Here is a 20650-nt window from a genome sequence, read left to right as displayed (position 1 = left end):
TATCTCAAAATTCCCATTATGTGGCCAGCTAGTTTAAGATAAAGCCAAACTGTACCCCCCCCCCCCCCCCCCCCAAAAAAAAAATAAAAATAAAAAAAAAAATAAAAATTGATGGAGTCTTGTACTGCTGCCATCTTCTGGTTAAATGGTGCTTTGGTTATACTGAGCTTATAATGATTAATTAAAACTAAACAAATTATAATAACCAAAAAGAAGAAAACTAACGCCAAAAATACAAACTAAAGTAAAATTACACATTTATAAACAACAAAAGCAAAAATGAAATGAGCAAACCCACTGTGGAAACTACAAGTGACATAATGTAACATGGACTGATATGGACCAAAAACAAAAGGAAACAAACAAAAAAACACCATATACCATGCAATAACTGTTAGGTATATTATTTTACTGGCTGCACCATATTGTTGTAGTATAGGTTTAAAAGACATCCCAGTAACCAAGACTTGGTAGGAATCAGGTCAACCTTATATAAAAATCTCTTAACAGGATTGAGTTCAGTCATTACCCAGCCAATTAGTTGCAGCCCACTATGCCTTAAGGCTCTCCTCTACTCGTCTTATGTCCATGTGTCCATAACATACTGACCTGAATGTGGTTCATCAGATTTTTTTCCGTCACAGTAAATGTTCACAGAAAAGGGAAACAATCAGTTTTATCTACTAAGTCAGTCTATTTAAAACATTAAAACTGTTCCTGTTGGCGTCATGCTCCCTGTTATACAGTTTATAAATCTGGGTTTTTTCCTCTGACTGTGGTGGACCTCTAACCCACAAAGTTACATAATTAAAAATATATGCTGTCTGAATGTTGCCTTTGGTAAAGATTCAGTGTTGTTTCAAAACTTCTGTTGAAATCACACTAGCTTGACAAATATAGTAATTTAACTGCCTATAATCTTATTATAAAACAGGATTCATTTAGCAAAGCAAATATTTTAAATCGGCACTTAAGCAAAAGTTCTAAATTTGAAGAAATGTGCCAGGTTTATGTAGAAACTGGAATGTTGCAGCTTTACAGAAATGTTTTGGGCCCCTACTTAAATTCCTCTACAGCAAATACAAATCTGTGTTAACAGGATTAAAATGTGATTACTTTTTAAAATAGTTATTTTATTTCTCAGTTTTGGCTTGTGCAAAGGTGCCACAACCCTCCTCTGCACATGTCCAAACCATCTCAGCCTTGTCTCTTCAACTTTGTCTGCAAACCACTCAACCCGAGCTGTCCCTCTGATATGTTCCTTTCTAATCGTGTCCACTCTGGTCAAACCCAGTGAAAACATCAACATCTTCAATTCTGCCACCTGTCTTTTTTTCAGTGCCACTGTCTACAAAACCATGCATCATGGCAAGTCTCACTGCCATCTTGTAAACTCGTCCATCTTCATTGTTACACCTGTCTCTCTCTCTCTCATTCACACATCTATTTTGTGTTCTACTGGCTTCCATTCATCTTCTCTCCAGAGCATACCTTCACCTCTCCAGGTTCTTGTTCACCTGCTCCCTACTCTGACATTGTCTACAAACATTACAGTCCATCGAGACGCCAGCCTGACCTCATCTGTCAACCTGTCCATCACCACTGTAAACAAGAAGGGGCTCAGAGCTGATCCTTAATGTAATTTTAGATGCTCTAAATTAAAAACCATCCTCTGTGTAAAACACTGAAACCTCTACCTCAGTGATGAGGTGTGGTTGACTTCATTACTACTTGTGAAACATAGGTTGACTAACAATTATTGACCAACAACAATTAAACAAAAAGACACATGCTTTATAATTGAAAGTAAAACTGACCCACCTAGTCATAGACGTAACTGTGTAACTATGAATATTATCTTATATGTAGTGAAATCTTTTATTTAAAGTGTAAATCTTGTTTTAAAAAGCAACTTACAAAACCAAAAGCCTACAAATGCAGTAATCTATTTACATTATGGGAGTTGTATTTATTTTCTTATGATTACATATCAAATTAACTTTTTCTGAATATATGAGGTTGTGAAAGCACTAATTGTTTTGTGATTACACCTCTGGTGGAAGATTGCAACAGACTGAGCCATGACTGCTGCAGTCCAGTGTTTTTCCAGTTGCCAAATATCTTCACCTTTATATCTGGCACCGTTTCACTGTGCAGGAATTTTGAGTTCAACTTTGATGGCATCGACAACAAATAACACCCAATGCACACTCTAACCCAGGGGTGGGCAATCTCAGTCCACGAGGGCCGGTGTCCCTGCAGGTTTTAGATGTGTCCTCGAACCAACACAGCTGATTTAAATGGTTAAATTAGCTCCTCAACATGTCCTGAAGTTCTCCAGAGGCCTGGTAACGAACTAATCATGTGATTCAGGTGTGTTGACCCAAGGTGAGATCTAAAACCTGCAGGGACACCGGCCCTCGTGGACTGAGATTGCCCACCCCTGCTCTAACCTGTAGTCTTTCATTAACAAGCAATTCAGCATTTGCACAATATATGGCGTCTTGTGCCTCTTTGTCTTTCTGCCATTTTCTCATCTGCAAAAGAAACTCTTAGAAATCCTTCTCCTCACCTATAATAGTTTTTCCACCTAAGATGCTCTTATAAAGAGTCAGATTCTTTGGGATTAACTTTTATCACTATCAGTTTCAGTCTTAATGTGGAGGAAAAAAATCTTACAGATCCTATGTAAAGGATTTTATAATTTTATCTTTAGGAGTTAGTCTTTGTGCAACTATTTACTAGCGGAATAACTCCACCCATGCAATCTTTTTTTTTCTTAAAACATACTGTATGTCCACAGCACTTGTTTCCAAAATGACTGCCTTATCCAGATGTTGCTAAAGCTTCATTCTGATTATCCCTGCAGTTAGCTTCACTTTAAGATCAACTGTTGGTTGCTTATAAAAGACTGTGTGTGTGTAATGCAACCACAAATTTTAAACAGTCAGATAATTTATACACCTTTAATACAAACCACCTGATGATATTACTGAATTAGGGAAAGACGTCAAGATTAGTGAGATATTACATGATTTTTACCATCACAATGAGCAGTGCTAAACTACATGAGTTGTATGAAATATCAAAACCAGATACATTGTCAATAATGGCTTCACACAAAAGCTGTATGTGCTACAGATGATTTAAGCACTTTGGATAATTATGAGGTAGTAAAAGAGGTTTTTCATTGACCATCTGAACTGTCACTTGAGCACGAATGTCTTGTATGGCAATAGCATGAAGTCCAGCTCATCTCCACATTGTCTCAACACTGCTCAGAAATTCACCATTAAGAGCAGAAGTGGTGAAATTCATCTCTTAGAAATTCTACCACGGAAGTTCAGTTCCATCCCAGCTGTACGCTTTTCCAGTCTTTTCTATATTTAGTGTGTCAACGATGCTCATTAGGTAGTTCACAGAGTGTTCAGCGCTGAACAGCTTGTCTTTTGGCACATTCCGGTGATAAGGCCTGGAGAGGTCTGTGTTCACTGTTCCTGGATGTAGGGACACACAAACAACCTGGAAAAAAACAACACATCATTATGGGCTATGGGATCTATGTACAAGGGCATACCCTAACCCATGCTCTAAGAGAAAGATACAAACACCAGTAACAAGCTTCTTAGGCCTTAGGCTCAGAGATGTTTTTTTCCCTTTTCATGTAAATCCTTGACTCCCTGCTCAAACCAGCGTTCCTCCCTGTCCAGGATGTGTACATCCTCATCATTGAAAGAGTATCTAACAGCCTGTAGGTGTGAACAGACTGCGGAGTCCTGGCCTTACAAGTTAGCTCTTGTGCCATCCATTTAGCCAGAGGTTGTTTAATTTCCCCGATGTATAAATCCTGGCAATCCTCCTGGCACTAAACAGCGTACAGTATATTACTCTATTTGTGCCAGGGGACCAGATCTTTGGGGTGGACCAATTTTTGGCAAAATGTGTCTTGAGGTTTGAAACCAACAGAGACCCGGTCTTAAGAGAAAATGCATCTCAGCTGTTCTGATACTCCCGACACATAAGGGAGGAAGCCACTTGGACGAATGACAAAAGGTTTCTCCCACTGAAAACGCCAACCAAACAAACAACCAGATGAATAGAATAAACTTTTTGGGATTTCCTTAACTTGATGATTGAGCATGCATCAGGACATATGAAAACACTTACCTTGGGTCGACTGCGGCCCAGCTCTATAGACAAATTCCTAGTGGCCATGTTGAGAGCTGCTTTAGACATTCTGTAGCTGTACCAACCTCCAAGACCTGAGAAGAAAGTGTTAGAGATGAACATTTTACCACTGTGCATGCATGCACATTATAACAAAAGAGAAATATCTGCTTTGTAACTATGCTCTGTCCTTTAGCTAAGTGACAAAAGTGGTGCTGCCTACATGCATAGGTGGTTTTAGACAGGGGCCAGTGCCCCCGTAGAACTAGCTCAGGCCTCTGTGCTCAAGAGATAATAATTAATTGATTTCTTATGGTGATATGCAGTGGCACGGTAACTGGAACTAAATTACTGCAGTGTTCAACATGGACTGTTTAGGGTGCTGCACGCTTGCTCTTTTAAATTTGGAGCCGTTTAGCCGGTGGGTTTTGGAACAAGAAGAAAGGAGAAAGAAGACCACTAGCGTGAAATATTAAAGCTGACTAAAGTGAAAAGAGGTAACGAGACGGAGGTGAGAAATACGATTCAGTTTAGGGACGTCAGTGTTTGACACGCGTGTTACTACTGTTGTTCATTACAATGAAATCCAGCTTCATTATTTTAATAAGCGCCAAATTCAGTCCCTACAGGGTTAGGGACCAATTTCATTTTCTCCTTTCATAATTACACTTTAACAAGAAATTAAAAATGAAGGTGTTGCACTTTTAATTTTAGCCATATACAGTTTACAGTTTCTGAAAACTGGGAACAACATCAGTTGCCATGAAAAGAAAAAAGATATGTCCTTTTTTTGCCCCTGTTAACAAAGAACAGTGTAGAGGGAGAGGATGAAGATCATGAGGGGATGAAAGAGCAACAGAGGAGTTAGCTGGAGAGGATGCAGAGAACGAGGGATCAGAAATAGAGACTATCAATCCTGTACAGTATGTGACTTAATACATTTAAAAAATATTTTTTGTGTTCTGTGCCCCGATGAAAAAAACAACAAAAAACACTGGTCCCACTGGTAAATTTGGTCTGGAACTGCCACTGCCTACATGACATGTATGCACAAAGTGTTTTGGAACCACCAGATACCATTGTCTCCAATTGATCCCACTTTCGCTGTGATGTTAACAATGATCCCGCTGTGCTGTTTGGCTTTCTCTGCAGGCTGCTGACCAAATCCACCACTGCCCTTAAGAAGAAGGGGGGAGAAATACTTGGCCATGACCAGGGGACCCACTGTATTGGTCGTTAAGGTGGAAATGATACCCTGAAAATGGGAAAAAAGTTACTTATTTAGGTTAAGGATTTAATGAATTTGGTGTTGCCGATTTCAGACTCTCTTGCTGGACACAGACATCACCAGTACAGTTTAAGGACCACCAGAGATTGTTAGAAAAAGTCCAATGTATGTACCACTATAGGGGAAAATCAAATGCCTCTATGATGATGGTGTCTCACCAAGTTTTTTGCACTAGTTCTGTGCATGTATTTTCTACACAGGCAACAGTTTGACTCACGACAGTGAGTTAAACTAACTTTTACTCCAGTTTTTACGGAAATGTGGCTTCTCACACTAAAACAAAGGTCTACCTGTGCAGAAACATCCCTCAAGCTGGTCTCTCCTTTCCCCGAAGGGTGAAGCATCGCCGAGGAGTTGACGACTAGATCCAGCCGACCGAAGCTCTCCTTAACCCTCTCTGCAGCTCCGCGGATGTCCTCCTCGTGGTTCACGTCGACTCTGAGGACCATCAGTCGGCCCGGGTGTTGGCTGGCCAGGCTCCGCAACTCTGCAGCCCCGTCCGGGTTTCGACATGTTGCTACAACAGTAGTGAGTGATTTATTTTTAAGTATATATTTGCAGAATTCAAAGCCCAGTCCTCTGCTCGCACCTTGAATAAGAGCGACGGGTGCAGCCATGGTTGATAAATGACATAACGAACAGTGTTTGCTGCCTTCACTGCCACTCAAAGGGTCGTAACACAGAAAATCGGGGGCAATTTAGCGAGGACGCTTGCCGAACGACATCTTAATAGGGCTCATAAGCGAACTTTTTTATAAAAACCAACGCTGTTACAGTGGCGGCATGTTTTGAAATTATACATTTGAAATTTGGGGAAAAGAAAATTACAAGTGGCAATGAAGGTAACACGCAAGGCAAAGGACGTAACGTACGCCCCCTGTAGGTCTTTCTGAAAGCACTTACACAACTGTGCATTGCAAGTGTCCTTTGAAAGAGTGATATATTTTACAGGGCGTATTGACCAAGTTGTAGATGTGGTGCTGGATGGGTTCGAGCAGTCAAAAGCTGAGGATTATTGGGGGGGGGGGGGAAAGGGAGGGTCACGCTCGATTTGGAAGAGAAGTAAAAATATCAGTAATATTTTTTGTTATCTTTTTTGGACATAAAACCTGTAAAAGCATCAAACATCTAGAATTTAAAAACTAGTATTAGAGGAAATGCAAATGTATTACATCATAATTTGGAGGGTATTTGGATTCATATATGATTACAATAAATAATGGTAGTTTTGCCTTTTGATCCAAAATTTGGCTTTAGACCGATCAGTTTTTACGCTTATGGCACTGAATCTGAATTAAATGCGCATTAAACACAAACAACTCCAACATTATGAAGTCGCAGTAACATCAGTAATTTTTCAAGGAATCGTGAGAAAATATCCAGACCAGTAGGCGGCGGTAGCTTGATGTAAGCTTGTAAACTGCCAATAATTGCGGAAAAAACAGAAAACATAGTCTTTGTGTTAATATCGCGTTAATTCATTTACGAATATATAAAAATATATTACATAAGCGAAATATGCTGACTAAAACAAACCCACAATGAGCACGGAAATTACATTGACAATTAAAAAAAAAAATCGAAGAAGAAGTCAGTTGCTTAGCAACTGTTGGAAGCCTAGCGTCAGTTAGCAAGCTAGGAGATCAGCTAACACACGGACCGTGTGATGCCACTAAAAAGAAGAGGACCTTTGCAGCTAGCCCAGAGAGAAGTGGATGAAATAAAAAAACAGGTCAGTTCAAGAACGACGCTTTAAACTTAGGTGCGACTGCACCAAACTGTTCGGACTGAACGTTATGCAGTTGTTGCACATGTACCACCAGAGCTTTTTCGAAATGAAGTGATCCCGAGGCTTGAACTTGACTGTTTCTCTAAACACTTTTGTCTTATAAGCCCTTTACCGACGTGGCATGCGCTAGCATAAATATTGATTAGCATCTGTTCGTAACAATTCATTATGATGCACTGCTGTGAGTTAGCAATGTAAACCAAGATAAAAACCGACATAATCATCAATATAAACTTAACTGTACATTGATTTAAACACTTTCACAGGTTGACAGTCTGGAGAAGGATCCACAGAGCCAGGCTGGATCCACTGAAGAGGCCTTTCGAAGGTAACCAACTGTGGCAGAGCACCAGCAGTGCCCTTCCTTACTCTTAAGATGAGCACCCTCACCTGTTTCAACATTGAAATCCTTGTGTGTAGTTATATAGCGCCTTTCTACTCAGTTGAGCACTCAAAGGGTTTTCTGCTAAAAGTGTCACTCACCCAGTCACGCACAAATCCATACAGGATTGTATCAGCATTTTCTAACAATTACACACGTACTCAGACTGCAATGGGTACATCAGTGAGTTCGCTATCAGTCTGCCCAAGGATATTTCAGCATGATGACCCTCTCTACCACATGCCCCGATCACCTACTTTATGGAATGCTTGACAATTTGATATCTACTTGCAAACAGATGCCAAAAACTGCAAATGTCAGCAGAGGAGACACTAAGGACACTGAAGAAACTGAGCAAGGTTAGTTTTCTAATCTTTAAGAAACTTTTCAACCTTTTCAAATACTATTATTGTACACAGATTTAATATAATCTTTCGATGCCAACAATTGGAAGCAATCAGTGATATTACTTGACTAATATTAGTTGTTTTTATTAAGGCAGTTGTCATTACTTACAGCAGCAAATCGATATATTAATTAGTCTTTGTGGAAAATGTTGCATGGTTGACAGCAGTGTAGCTAATTAGCCATCATAAGCTAGTGCTTGATCTTTCAGGGTGATGAGCTGGCTCCAGTGGGGAATTATGATCAGAGGAAACAGGAAGAGGAGCGACGAGTGCAAAACATCTTGGAGCGTCTAAAAACTCTCTCTCTGGAGCTGTCGCCACCAGGACCTAGCACTGAAGCAGGGTTAGTGAAATGTGTGCTAATTGCAAAGAAGGAAAACTGGGATGGTAGAGTTTTTTTGTTGTTGATCTGTGTATGTACTTTATAGTCCTTGCTGCAGGGGGCTTGACTTCCCCACAACAATTTAATCTGCATGCTTCATTGCAAAGCATCAGTTTATCTGACAGATTCAATGACAAATGAATGACAAATCTGACCTAAGAATACCTTTTTTCACTTAATTATTCCCTGGTCCACAGTAATGTTTCAAAGGAAGATAGTGAAAATAGTGCTGAAGAAGACGATGACGAAGACAGTAACGACAATGAAGAAGAGCATGTAGAAAATGATAACAACATTGCCGGTGATGAGAGGCGAGATTTGAAACCGCCATCTCAGTCAGATGCTCGCATCTACATGGTCCTCAGTGATTTCAAAGGAGAGCAGGAAGGAGATCTGTCTGTTCGGGTAAAATATAAACAGCCTTGATGTCAGCAATATATTTAGGATGTTTAGAGCTTGGATTCTTTCCCCTTGCATGTTAAAAGCGATATTGTATAATATTTAGTTTCAACAGAAGAGGGCGCTCTAGCCATCCAAATCTTCTTCTTCAAGTCTTGCAGGCCTGAATTAAGTAACAAATGTAATTTACATATTTCTGAAAACTATATACCTTTTTAATTTTAAACATTTCTATGATGTGTCTGGTAGACATTGGCATGTAGTCTAGTGCACTGTAGTGTAATTTATAAGCTTTATTAATCGTTATGTCCATCCATCCATCCATCTTTTTCCACTTATCCAATTTGATATCCCTTTGTGTTAATGAATCTTATTCCATTGCCGGTTAATTTTTAATCAAGTACTTAACCGATTAGGAAGATAGGTTTATCCTCACATCTGAATTTTAGACATGCCTGTGATGAACTGCGTTTGATCTCATCTGTTTGTTATAAATGTGTGAGTTATGTGAACTTACATGGTGTTCTGTGGCCTGTTGTTTCAGAAGGGGGAGGTGTTGAGGATTATCAGGAAGACAGCAGATGGATGGTGGCTGGCTCAGAACACTAAAGGCAGCAGAGGAGTGGTTCCAAAAACCTTCCTGAAGGTACAAAATCTGCAACGATAGCAAGTCCAACATTATGAATTTTCATTTAGACAAGTGTTTAGCTGAAGGAATTATAAAACATTACTGAGAACATTAAAATGCAGCCTGCAGCAGTTTTCTTTATTTATTGTGTTTTTAATATTAGTATAGACTGACAAAAAAGATAAAGACCATAACAGGATATGATTTCTGATTGTATTTTAAATGTAACCATAATGTGTTAGATTGGCTCTAGTGTTGATGATGAAGATGATGATGATGATGACGATGATTCAAAAGAAGATGATGAAAGGGAGGAGTCGGAAGAGGAGAAAAATCAAGATAGTGAAGAATTAACTGATGATCCAGACAAACGGAGGTTGAAAGTTTTTTATTTTATTTTTATTAAATGGCATTAAGCTTCCAGGATCTGTTTCCCTGCACTTGAGAGACTTTGTTGAAAAGGAAGATAATTTTGAAAACTAAATTTATCCAGATTAATGGCAACATAAAAATATTACTTACTGGTGTGAATGAATAACATAATTATTCTTCTTTTCTTTTGTTTTTGTTGACAGTGCTTCACATTCTAACTGGTCTACAGTCAAAAAGGCTCTGAGTGAGGTGCGACTTTCTATACTCTACAGTTATAACTACAAGAACTGAAACTGCTATTAATTTTCCCAACAGCAAATACTGAATTCACAATCTTTAGCGCTGTATTAAATACGTTTTATGGTTTTATCGTGTGTCTGTGGCAGATTGATGCAACAGATGTGCTCTCCGCCATGGGTGCTATACCTTCAGGATTCAGACCATCAACTCTCAATAAATTACTGGTGGAGGAAGGTCATTATGCAGCATGTGTGTGTGTGTGAGAGAGAGAGAAAGAGGTAAACTGGATAAACTGCCCACAATGGGGGATCTGTGCAGTTTTGGAAGCACTGGCAGAATTCAGTAAATCCTAGAGCTTGCTGGTCCACTGGTGGTGAACAGACCTGGCTCCCTTAGTGCTGCCTGACATCATCCTACAGGTTAAGTGGCTGTTATAGGGCTAGGAGAAAACAGTGTTTTCATTGCCAGTTACTCAACTTCTGCCAGTTACTTTATCAATGTATAATTTTTCTATAAAGCAGCAAAAAATGTGAATGACATTTCCCCAATTCTAAGTAATGTATTCCAAGGTAGTAACAAATCCTTGCATTAGTGAAGCAGAAATCACAGGATGTGTCACATTTATATTTGGAAAAATCAACAATTATACAAATTGTTGCATCTTAATGGAAATTTGGCTTTAAACTAAGATGACACCCAAAACTTAAAACAGCTTGAACAGCTGACACTGTGAGATACAGGAGCTGGGTAAAAGACATTTAAAATTGTTCAAGTTCATAACTGCACAGGCTTCAACAATTAAGAGTTTATACTGGGTGAGTTATACTGGATGTTATTTTTATTACTGTAGTCATCATTTTGGTACAGTAGATTGAATGATGAGTTAGATGAACAATTTTTACCTTATTGTTACCATATTGATAGAAACAGCTGTCACTGTAAATAGTAATATTTATCTAACAAGCCAATGCTACATGACTTTAAGGGCAAAGCTGTAACCCTTTGTGTCCTTTACTAGGTGCAACATACAGAGGAAGTCATTACATTCAGCCTCAGCTCAGCCAATCACAGCTCTCCTTTAAAGACCTCTTCCTGGACCCAGACACTGGCAAGGTGAGCTTGTCCCTGTGTTTCTGACACTTACCAGCGACTATAGTCATAAACCTGCCTACTGTGTGATTCTCCTGTGGTGTAGGTTCGTCCTCGGCAGGTCAGCACGAGTGTTTGTTTCAGTTTGTGGAGCTGCAGGATGATTCCTACTCCTGGGGTTGGTGTTCAAGTCCTCAGCCGGCACGTCCGCCTCTGCGCCTTTGACGGAACTCAGGTATCATGGTTGTCTCTGTATACTTTTATTTTAGACACTAGTCCATGACAAAAAATGAAAAAGAAATCATTTAAAACCATTATGAGCACATTTTTACAACATAAATTTATGCAACACACCAATAAAGGTACTAAGTCACAAACATTTAGAGAACTGAGAAAGATCCTGAACGCTTCATTATATGAAGTTTTTTCTTTTTTGCGTCACTCTAAATAGACTAAAATATGCTGTATAAAGTGGTGTACAGTAGTCTGCAAAAAGAGCTATTTCAACCTTATCTACACATCTAGAATTTATGGCTTAGCATATTTGCTTGTGCAGAAAGCTTATACCACTGTCGTCATTACAAACAGAATCAAGGAAACATTTGCTTCCATTCTTCCTTGGTTGGAGCGATCATTATTACGTTCTTTTGTACTGTAATTTTTTACTGCACTTCTTTACTTTCTCCAAATCTCTTCAGAGTATAATTAATTTTATTAATACTTTTGGTGTATTAGGTAAAACAGAGGTGTCAAACATTATGGCTAGGGGCCGGGATAAGCCCTACAAAGATTCTAGATTTAAATTTTTTTCAGTGAGTCCACATTTTCCGTGAATTAGAAAAAACTTTCTGTTTGTAATTACCGGACATTCTGAACAATGAGGTAGCAGAATGTTTTCTTTAATTTTAGACATTTGTGTCTTACAATTCAATCCCAAAGAGGTCATGATGACAAATTTCTTTCATTTCCTACAACAGCATCTGTTTAGGGAAACTGAGGTGTGAAAACAACTTCTGTTGTTGTGTTACACAAAGGCCATGTCCACACTAATACGTTTTCATTTGAAAACGCATCTTTTTCTCTCCGTTTTGGCCTTATGTCCACACTGAGACAGCGTTTTCGGTCAAGGAAAACGTAGCGTTTTGAAAACGCTTTCCAAAGCGGATACATTTGAAAACGCCGTTTTCGCGTAGCAGTGTGGACGGCGAACCCGGAACCTTTTCAAAGTTGATGATACATTTTAGTCATGTGATGCGGTCATGTGACCAATTAAACTAAGATAGCGGAGGGCATTGTACAGCAGTTGTTTTGTTTGTTCTCAATTTTGACAGCCCTATTAAAGATTAATATCAGTTTGTACATGCTCCAGATAGCTTTTCTTCAAATTCTTTAATTCTCACTTGCTTTGCAACTTTGTACTTTTGTGTTACTCGCAGCAACAACTCCACCTCATTGTTAGTCCATTTAAAAACTCGGTGCTTTTCCTCAACATTTTGCCGCGACGTTTCAAAGAGCCGGAAAGTAAATAAGCAGCAGACAGAAATGAGGCAGGTCGAATCGTCTTGCGTTTCATGCATGCGCAGGACTGGAACGTAAGCGTTTTCGGCCGTGGATCAACAACTCTGTGAAAACAACTGAAAACGATAGTGTGGACGCGGAGCGTTTTCAGACGAAAATGCCGCTTTCAAATTTAACCGGGCTAGTGTGGATGTAGTAATTCATATCCTTGATTACTTTAGTGGCAGGAATCATGTATTGGTCTCTTTAAGTGTGTAAGCTTATGAAACAGTCACATTTCAGCTCAACTCAGACAACAGAGAACACGTTTCTGCCATAAAACAGGAAAATTTTTATGCAGGGTTTTTTTCAGATTTAACTCTTTGTATCTAATTCCCTCACTCTCTTGCTTTTTTCAACATGAGTTTCACTGTGTTTCAGGTTTTGAGTAACATCCACATAATAAGGGCAGCCTACAACGCCAAGAGCCCAAAGACCTGGAGCTTCTCTCCAAGGGTATGAGGAGGTTGCTATGTTTGTAACCTTACAACACAAACTGAATTGCAGACTCTTTGTACTGAGGCTCTGCAAAAGAAGAAAAAAAAAGAAATTGTGAGAAATGTGAAATTCAGCATGTGTTCATGTGTGTGTCTGTTCAAGGTGACCGGCATCTTGCCCACCCTCTTGGATGGAGACTGTTTTCTGCGCTTCAACTCTGCGTCTCCTAACCTCGGGATCCTCTTTGAATTAGGAGTCACTTTTATACGAAACGTAAGGGTGCATACAATTTTGCGAATTACAAAAATGTATATAAGGAAAAAAAAAAAGTGTCTCTGTTTTAGTCTACTGGGGAGAGAGGAGACCTAAGCTGTGGTTGGGCTTTCCTCAAATTGACCGATGATGCAGGAAATCCTGTGCCGAACAGGTACATATTAATGTTTTTTTTTTTTTTACAGTCATCCGGACATATGCAGAAAAAGCTGCAAAAATATATCAGAATATCTTTTCTTTAGACACCTACAGTTTGAAAAGATTAACGAAGTAAAATGACACCTAGCACAAAACCACTGACATTATTAAATGCGCACTTGAAAAAATCTAATTATCTACTGTGTACAGGACCTATGAACTGCCTGTGAATGGTGGCACTCCATATGAGAAGGATGTAGCAGTGGAGGCGTCACCCACTAGAGGATGTAAGGAGAAATGGCAGACTCAGTACATTTTGATCTTAAAATAATAAAAGGAAAAAAAAATAGAAACAAAATAATAGAGTTTTTATGTTATATTAATGAGTGTATCTCCTCTCCTTTCAGCTCCAAGCGGTGTTTTCCAGCAGATGCTCCAAGCCAGGCGGCAGCCCAAACTTATTGTTAAGCTGAAATCAGCCAACAGCCGGACGCAAACACAGCTCAGGTTAGAAGATCAGTGAAAAAAAAGACTGCCACTGTGCTTGGACACCTGCAGTAGAATATCTTATCCATAAAGCCTTCCTCTGTTTATTTGGACTCATTCCTGACTCATCTCAGATATATCCCTGTGTGCATGTATGTGCGTGCATGTATATGTTTGTGATAAGTACATTTTTTCTCTTCAGTGTCCTTCCAGATACTCTCCTCCACTGCCTAAACTGCATCCATCTGCTGGTTCTGCACAGGCATCTGCTCGCAGACGCACTGCTGATGGACAGGCCCACAATGCAGAATGCAGGTAGCTCGCACTGTCAGTGGTTCTTATCCAAACCGATCACATTCACAGCTCTGGGTTTAATACCATTATCTCTCTTTCAGATCTAATATGCAGTCCTATACTTTCAACCTTTCCTGTGTTGTTGGACCAGCCAGACCTGTTAGATGCTCTCAGGGTGAGAAAAGTCACATTTGTCATTCAAATAAGATTCAACAACTGCTCCTTTGTTTTGTTGCTTTATCAACACAGCGGAAATTCTGCTTGTTGAAGATGATTTCTGTGAGATTATTTTTAATATTCTCATAGTAAAAATAATGTGTGATTATATATAGAGAGAGTTTAAAGCTTGTTAAGTGGTATGACCCATCACATTTGTTTGATGGTAAGAACAACTGAATATTCAAATAACTGTGTTTCTTCCAGAGTGCCTGGCTGGATGCTGAGACTAACATGAACAGAGCACAAAAGGTGCGTGCGTGTAGGTGTGTAGTTATACAACTCTGTGTCCAAACACATTTTGGCCCTGTGTAAATATAAAAAATGGAATGCAAATTATTTGAACTACATACCACTAAATAGTATAATGACAGTCATTATAAAATGACTGAGAAACTGTATTTTTCTGTTAAATATCTGCTGAGTTTGAGTTTAAGTGTAGTTGTCTCGGTGGTGCTGTGTCTGGATGGAAGCATATGCAAACCTGTAAATATATTAATCAGGCAATCAATTTAATTATTTTTTCCTTTCAGGATTTTAATATGTCTTTTTGTCATGTTTAATCAAATATAAGGGATTGAATGATTTGCAGGCCAGACATTCTGGATTTATTTACATTTTATGCATTATTACAACTCTTTTGGAAACAGGGTTTTGGGACACAGATCCCATTACAAAGTGATATGTTGGGGATCTGCTTTCTTTTTGGGAACAAAGAGGAAATAGGATGTTTTGGTTAGGTAAAAGGTAGCTTTGAAGAAGTATTCATTGCCTGGTTTAATTAATTAAACTCAGTAACAGTCTGTGAAATGGTGGAAGCGCATCTTTGGATGCGTAATACCAGCTCAAACCTGTAGAGGATGCTGTCAGTATAATAGATTGGGTGGCTTACACTGAGATGTGAATATGAACTAAAGCTTTCTCCCTGTGTGTTTACAGAGGGACCTCTCCTATCTAAAACTGGAGTTTGTTAAAGTCTACATGTCATCTGTGTATTTCCTGCTCCACTCTCCATCGCTGCCCTGTTATCGTTGGGCGGACCCGCTCTCTGAGGAACAACGCGCAAGAGTCATTTACGCAATGCTGGAAACGTTGAAAAACCAACGCAACAACACCGGCCGGTCAGGAGTTCCTGAGGTCTTTGTTGATGGCGCTCACACGCATCTCGCTTTTGATGTTACAGAATTGACTTTTGACCTTCTCCGTGTGGCGTGGTGACAGTAACGTCATCTCCCTCTGGCTGAAGGTGCTATTTGGTTGAAATTAATTATCCTAATTTTAACATATATTTTGAAAATAATTAAAGGTTAAAGCTCGCAATATTCTATATGTTTATTATTTTTAGTAAATTTTAATGAAGAAGACCAAAACCAGCAGTGGTTGAAATTTGCAAGACCGGGCTTCCTCTTTAGTAGCTGTTTTTCATTACAATATATCACATACTATAACCTAGTTAGTCTTTCATGTAGTTATTATAGTTTTAGTTTTGGTCCATGGCACAGATGATATTAATTATATCATATTTTAGATACACTAAGATAAAACATGTGACAAGATAGGGCAATTCTTCATTGGTTTTTCACTGAATTTGTTGAAAACAAGACAAAACTCACATGTCCAACACGCTTTACTTCCTTTCTGCTTCTGCTAAACTACTGAGCATACACGTCTTTGCGAACCTTATGTTTACCAAAGGCACTGATCGTAGTCTGTGTAGCTGTGAAATAAAATGTTTTATTTATTTTGTATTTAATCACAGAATCAACGTCCTTCCTCTTAAAGATAAAAAATAAGTTACAGGATTAAAAAAGGGACAATGAGTGCCACTAATGCCAGTAATGGTAACATTATTGGCATGTTTTAATTTAAATTGTATGATAAAAGTTGTGTTTTTATCACTTATTTACATCCACAAAGGTGCTTTTTAAGCCCTGTCATCTCACTGGGTTCTGAGCCCCACCCATTATTTCAACATCAGTTGTGTGTGTATGTGCTTGTTTGGGAGGGTGTGTAGTGTAGGGTTACAGGAGTTAATAATTGGCCCGCTGTGTTCTTTTTATAGCCTGGTATAAAAGCCAAGGAGCACTAGGAGGTTGGGTCAGTTTGGGTGCTGTCAGTTACGGCTTCACATCCAAAGCAACATTTATTGCAGCAATTCAACATACTTTTTTATGATAAAATATATATTGTCACAGTAAACATATTTCATTGGGAATGAAATCTGAAAAAGTTGTTTGAAAGGCATTTAAGGCTTCTGTAATCATGGTTCACAGTTCAGACTTTTAAAATATGAAAATTAGGGTTTAATTTATGAGATAAGACCTTTAAAAAATACATATTATTTACACTGTTGGTTTTGTAATATGAAGATGTTAGGAAATGTTGCTTTAAACTCTTCACATATATCCCCCAACACATTCTGAATAAAAAAGAAAGGAATAAGATGTAACCTGTTAATTGATGAGTAGAGATGCTTAAGGGCAGATTTTATTTCCCCATATGTATTTGACAACTGACTACAGTAACTTTAATTGTACCCTAAAGACATGAATATATCAGCCATGTCATGCTACTCAAGAAAAGCAACAAAGCCAGTAAGAATATTTCCAAAATGACAAAGAGTGCAAACACCTATCAGCATGTTAGTAATTTCTATTACATCCCCTCATCGTCTAACATGATCTTAACCTTGAAACTAACACACATTTAACCTTCTGTTTGAACTTCAAACAGAGTCTTGTTTAACTGAACACTGACTATAAAGCCTTTACCCTCCCCAAAGTGATACTCCAAGTCCCCAGCCCAATACCTAAAGTGGTCTTTCTGAATGTGTATAAACACACCAAGCCTTTTGTTGGTGCACTGTTTGCAGGTGACTCATATTCCACATCCTGTATTTCCACATTCCAGTGCAGTTGCTGCGGTTGCTGTATGCTGTCCCTGATGACCGGAGCGTTGATAAGCTTTGAAAAAACAAAACAAAACTGGATTACCATCAGGGTAATAGTAGTAAGATATCCCAGGGCTGTGTCAAACAAAGGGAAAAGAAACTCTTTGTGAAGCCCAGAAGGGACAGAGAAGTGTTTGGTCCTGAATTATATTTACAGGTTTTAGATTATCCCTTGATTGACAGTAGCAATGAGCAAGATGTGTTTTTCCCATGGTATCTAGACGGTAAAATAATAAAATAAAATAATAATTAATGAAATTTAAGTCTTACAGATTAAACAGAAAATAATTTTACTATGTACCTATAGAGAGGTAGTGAGGCTACACTGTAAAGAAAACAGAATCCAGAGTGGCATTTAATGGTGTTTCCAAAACCTCATATCATACAGTTAGTCAGCATGGGTATGATGATCTAACATGTGTTTGAGTAAGTTTCCAGGGTTGGTGAGACAATGTTATTTGAGATTAGTCAAGAAATTATCTATTAAAATATTATATTGCACTTGGGAAAGTGATTTTCTTAAATATCTACACACAACACAACAGCAAAGTACTAACCACTGCTAAACTCGCCCACTGTGCCTTGCTGGCTCCTATTCCCAGTTTGTACAGTATAGTTCCAGTGCTCACTGTGAGATGAGGTCACCTGTGTAGAATTCCACTAGCTTCAAAGAGAAAAGAGGACAGTACCATGGGGAGAAACAATATTGAACTATTGTGGACACTTTGTATATGTTAATTAATTGTCACTAGCTGCTATATACTACTTTTTTCCATATGTGGGGAAAAGGGCAGACTTTATCCATTAAAAAAAAACACATAAACTTCCCATGCAAAAAAAAACAAAAAACAAAACTGAAGCCATGACCGCATTTACTTGAATGAAAATTGCTTGACAGGGGTGTGAGCCAAAAATGATCTAGCTTCTGGGTTTGCTCAAATGTTTCTTCTTGTTATATGATGGTTTCATAATAACAGAAATTCTAGACATTGGTAAATGCTGCTACTGAGAGAGAAACTACAGGCAATGTCAGTAAACGTGTACCCCATCTCATGGATTACTGACTACCTCACAGACAGGTATATAAGGCAGTATGTGGGCAGTAGAGGGGGGTCTGTGCCATCTCCATTCCTTATCACCTTGTAACCTCATACTTCTAAATACAGCTCTGATTCATGCTACCTACAGAAATACTCTGATGATTCTTCAGTGATTGGATATATAAGTGATGAGCAGGAGGAGGAATACAGGGGACTAATGGTCTGGGATAAATCATATACTTCTGAATGGGAGTAAAACCAAAGAGATGATGATTGACTTCAGATGGAAGAAGATGGCTACACGACCTGTATCTGTGCTGGGACAGGATTTTGATGTGGCGGAGGAGTAAAAGTATTGGGACGTCCACACGGACAACTGGCTAAACTAGAAAACCAACACAGACGCTTAATACAAAAAGGGTTCTTTTGGATCTTTTCAAGTGTGCAGCGCAGTGATTAAGATTATCCATCACTCAACTGTGGCAAGTGTAGGATACTCGGCTGGGGGAGCAGTGTCAGAGACACCAATAGACTGAATACACCGATTAGTAGAGGCTGGCTCTGAATGGCTGCAAATCATCATTATCAAATCTCATGGTATTAAGAGTTTGTTTAAAAAGAGAGTAAAATGTGACTTTGTTTGAAAGCCGTGGTGTATTGTCAGATGCTCCTTTTTTCAAATTGTGGTCAACAGGAAAGAAAAATCTTATCTGTGCCACGTCAAGCTCACTTTGCTAACTGAAGTGAAGATAATGTATTAACTCCACTGCAGATCACTCAACACGGACCATCATTGTGTAGATATAAATGATACTGGACTGCAGACTGAAAAAACTGTAAAACTGTAGACCTGATTGTTATCACATGGAAAAACTGAGACGTTCTCACCCAGTTCTCTTTGTGCCCCAGGTGGACTATTGTCTAAGGAGGAAGAAGCAGAAGAGGTGATAGTGGTGGGGATTTCACACAGTAAGTAGTTAAATGCTAGAATATGCACACACAGATTTAATGTCCTATCAGTATTATTAAAAGAAAAAAAATAGATTCATAGTGGAGGATCTAGAATTATCATGATCACAGATTCAGTTTGGGAAACGCAAAGTTTGTGTTACCTTATGATGTGCTGAAATAATTATTTGGTGTCTATCTCATGTTTTCAAAGAGCTTTCCCTTAATTTAAATGGAGACTAACTATCTTTTAATGGCTTAAACAGCCTTTTGTTTTTTCCATTTTGATTTGATGAACTAATACAACATTTGGTTAGAAATTAGAGCTTGTGCACAAAATTGCTAGGTGAATGGGTTACAATGTATATATGTGTGTGCCTTTGTGTTTTGCATCTTTACTGTAGTTTTCATTTGTTTCTTTTTATTCTCCTCATCTTTCTTTCTTTCTTTCTTTCTTTCTTTCTTTCTTTCTTTCTTTCTTTCTTTCTTTCTTTCTTTCCATCACTCCCTGAGGTGAATATCTGGCTGTTTAACTGCTAAAAACTACACTGTGTTAAACCTGTTGCTAACTTGCTTATTTTGTTTCAAGTAGCATTCAGTGGACATTTTGTAAGAACTTGTTACAGCTGGAAAGTCTTAGATGTTTTGGACCATTAACCAAACGGAAAGTAAGCCAACTAAAAGAGCTGAAAGATATTAAAATGCTTCAGGCATTTTCAGGAACCACAGTGTTTACTACATATCTAGTTATTAGATCTTAACATCCAGTTATGATTAAAACATGTTTGTAATGCATTCAATGATATTTGAGGGTGTAGGTCATTTGACAGCTATAGAATAAATCCTATGAAGCTTAGTAGAGCAAACATGTAAATAAAAAAAGGTTAGAGTTCACAGTATTGGGGGAGTCCTGAGTCCCTGGACGTGCAATGGGTTTGTTGTCCAGGCTTAGGACACAAAATATAATGCATTTTCTGTCATTGTCTTTGTGTGTATTTGTGTGTGTGTATGTGTGTGTGTGTGTGTGTGTGCACGCACGTATCCTGTAACTAAATCCAGAATCGAGGATCTAGTGCAAGGTGTGTCTCTCTCAAGGCTGCTTATTCTGTCTTGTGTGTTTGTCTGGTGGTAATGACTGAGGGGGTTTTATATTGCAATATGATAGCT

At 38.6% G+C, this 20650-nt stretch overlaps 2 protein-coding genes across 5 annotated transcripts in view; one reads left to right on the top strand and one right to left on the bottom strand.

The window, feature by feature from the left end:
- Positions 1-3330: 3330 nt before the first annotated feature.
- Positions 3331-5799, bottom strand: zgc:65997 (uncharacterized protein LOC794398 homolog). Its single transcript, XM_063492186.1, has 4 exons — positions 5746-5799; positions 5245-5422; positions 4168-4262; positions 3331-3522 (listed from the first exon to the last, which is right to left on the bottom strand). The coding sequence occupies exons 1-4, from the start codon at positions 5797-5799 to the stop codon at positions 3331-3333; spliced, it is 519 nt and encodes a 172-aa protein (XP_063348256.1).
- nphp1 (nephronophthisis 1) overlaps positions 5752-20650 on the top strand; it is a 24500-nt gene continuing 9601 nt past the window's right edge. Inside the window, exons 1-21 of one of the 4 annotated variants that reach the window (XR_010573915.1) lie at positions 5752-5983; positions 7511-7572; positions 7925-7985; positions 8243-8376; positions 8613-8820; positions 9359-9460; positions 9685-9818; positions 10018-10063; positions 10201-10288; positions 11073-11167; positions 11250-11378; positions 13082-13156; positions 13301-13411; positions 13483-13565; positions 13760-13836; positions 13957-14056; positions 14238-14350; positions 14431-14504; positions 14753-14797; positions 15485-15791; positions 19445-19504. Coding sequence is in view for 2 of the 4 variants with exons in the window: in XM_063491522.1 (XP_063347592.1) it covers positions 5867-5983; positions 7511-7572; positions 7925-7985; positions 8243-8376; positions 8613-8820; positions 9359-9460; positions 9685-9818; positions 10018-10063; positions 10201-10288; positions 11073-11167; positions 11250-11378; positions 13082-13156; positions 13301-13411; positions 13483-13565; positions 13760-13836; positions 13957-14056; positions 14238-14350; positions 14431-14504; positions 14753-14797; positions 15485-15763 (2133 nt within the window). In the remaining 2 variants the exon portion in view is untranslated. Of the gene's footprint in view, positions 5984-7059; positions 7188-7510; positions 7573-7924; positions 7986-8242; positions 8377-8612; positions 8821-9358; positions 9461-9684; positions 9819-10017; positions 10064-10200; positions 10289-11072; positions 11168-11249; positions 11379-13081; positions 13157-13300; positions 13412-13482; positions 13566-13759; positions 13837-13956; positions 14057-14237; positions 14351-14430; positions 14505-14752; positions 14798-15484; positions 16306-19444; positions 19505-20650 lie in introns of those variants that run through there. The other 3 variants (XM_065471871.1, XR_010573916.1, XM_063491522.1) reach the window with 3 other exon arrangements.

Source organism: Pelmatolapia mariae, linkage group LG13 (assembly GCF_036321145.2).
Source record: "Pelmatolapia mariae isolate MD_Pm_ZW linkage group LG13, Pm_UMD_F_2, whole genome shotgun sequence".
NCBI classification, from domain to species: Eukaryota; Metazoa; Chordata; class Actinopteri; order Cichliformes; family Cichlidae; genus Pelmatolapia; species Pelmatolapia mariae.
The sequence above is the reverse complement of the archived record's forward strand: the minus strand, read 5'-3'. Positions and strand labels throughout refer to the sequence as shown.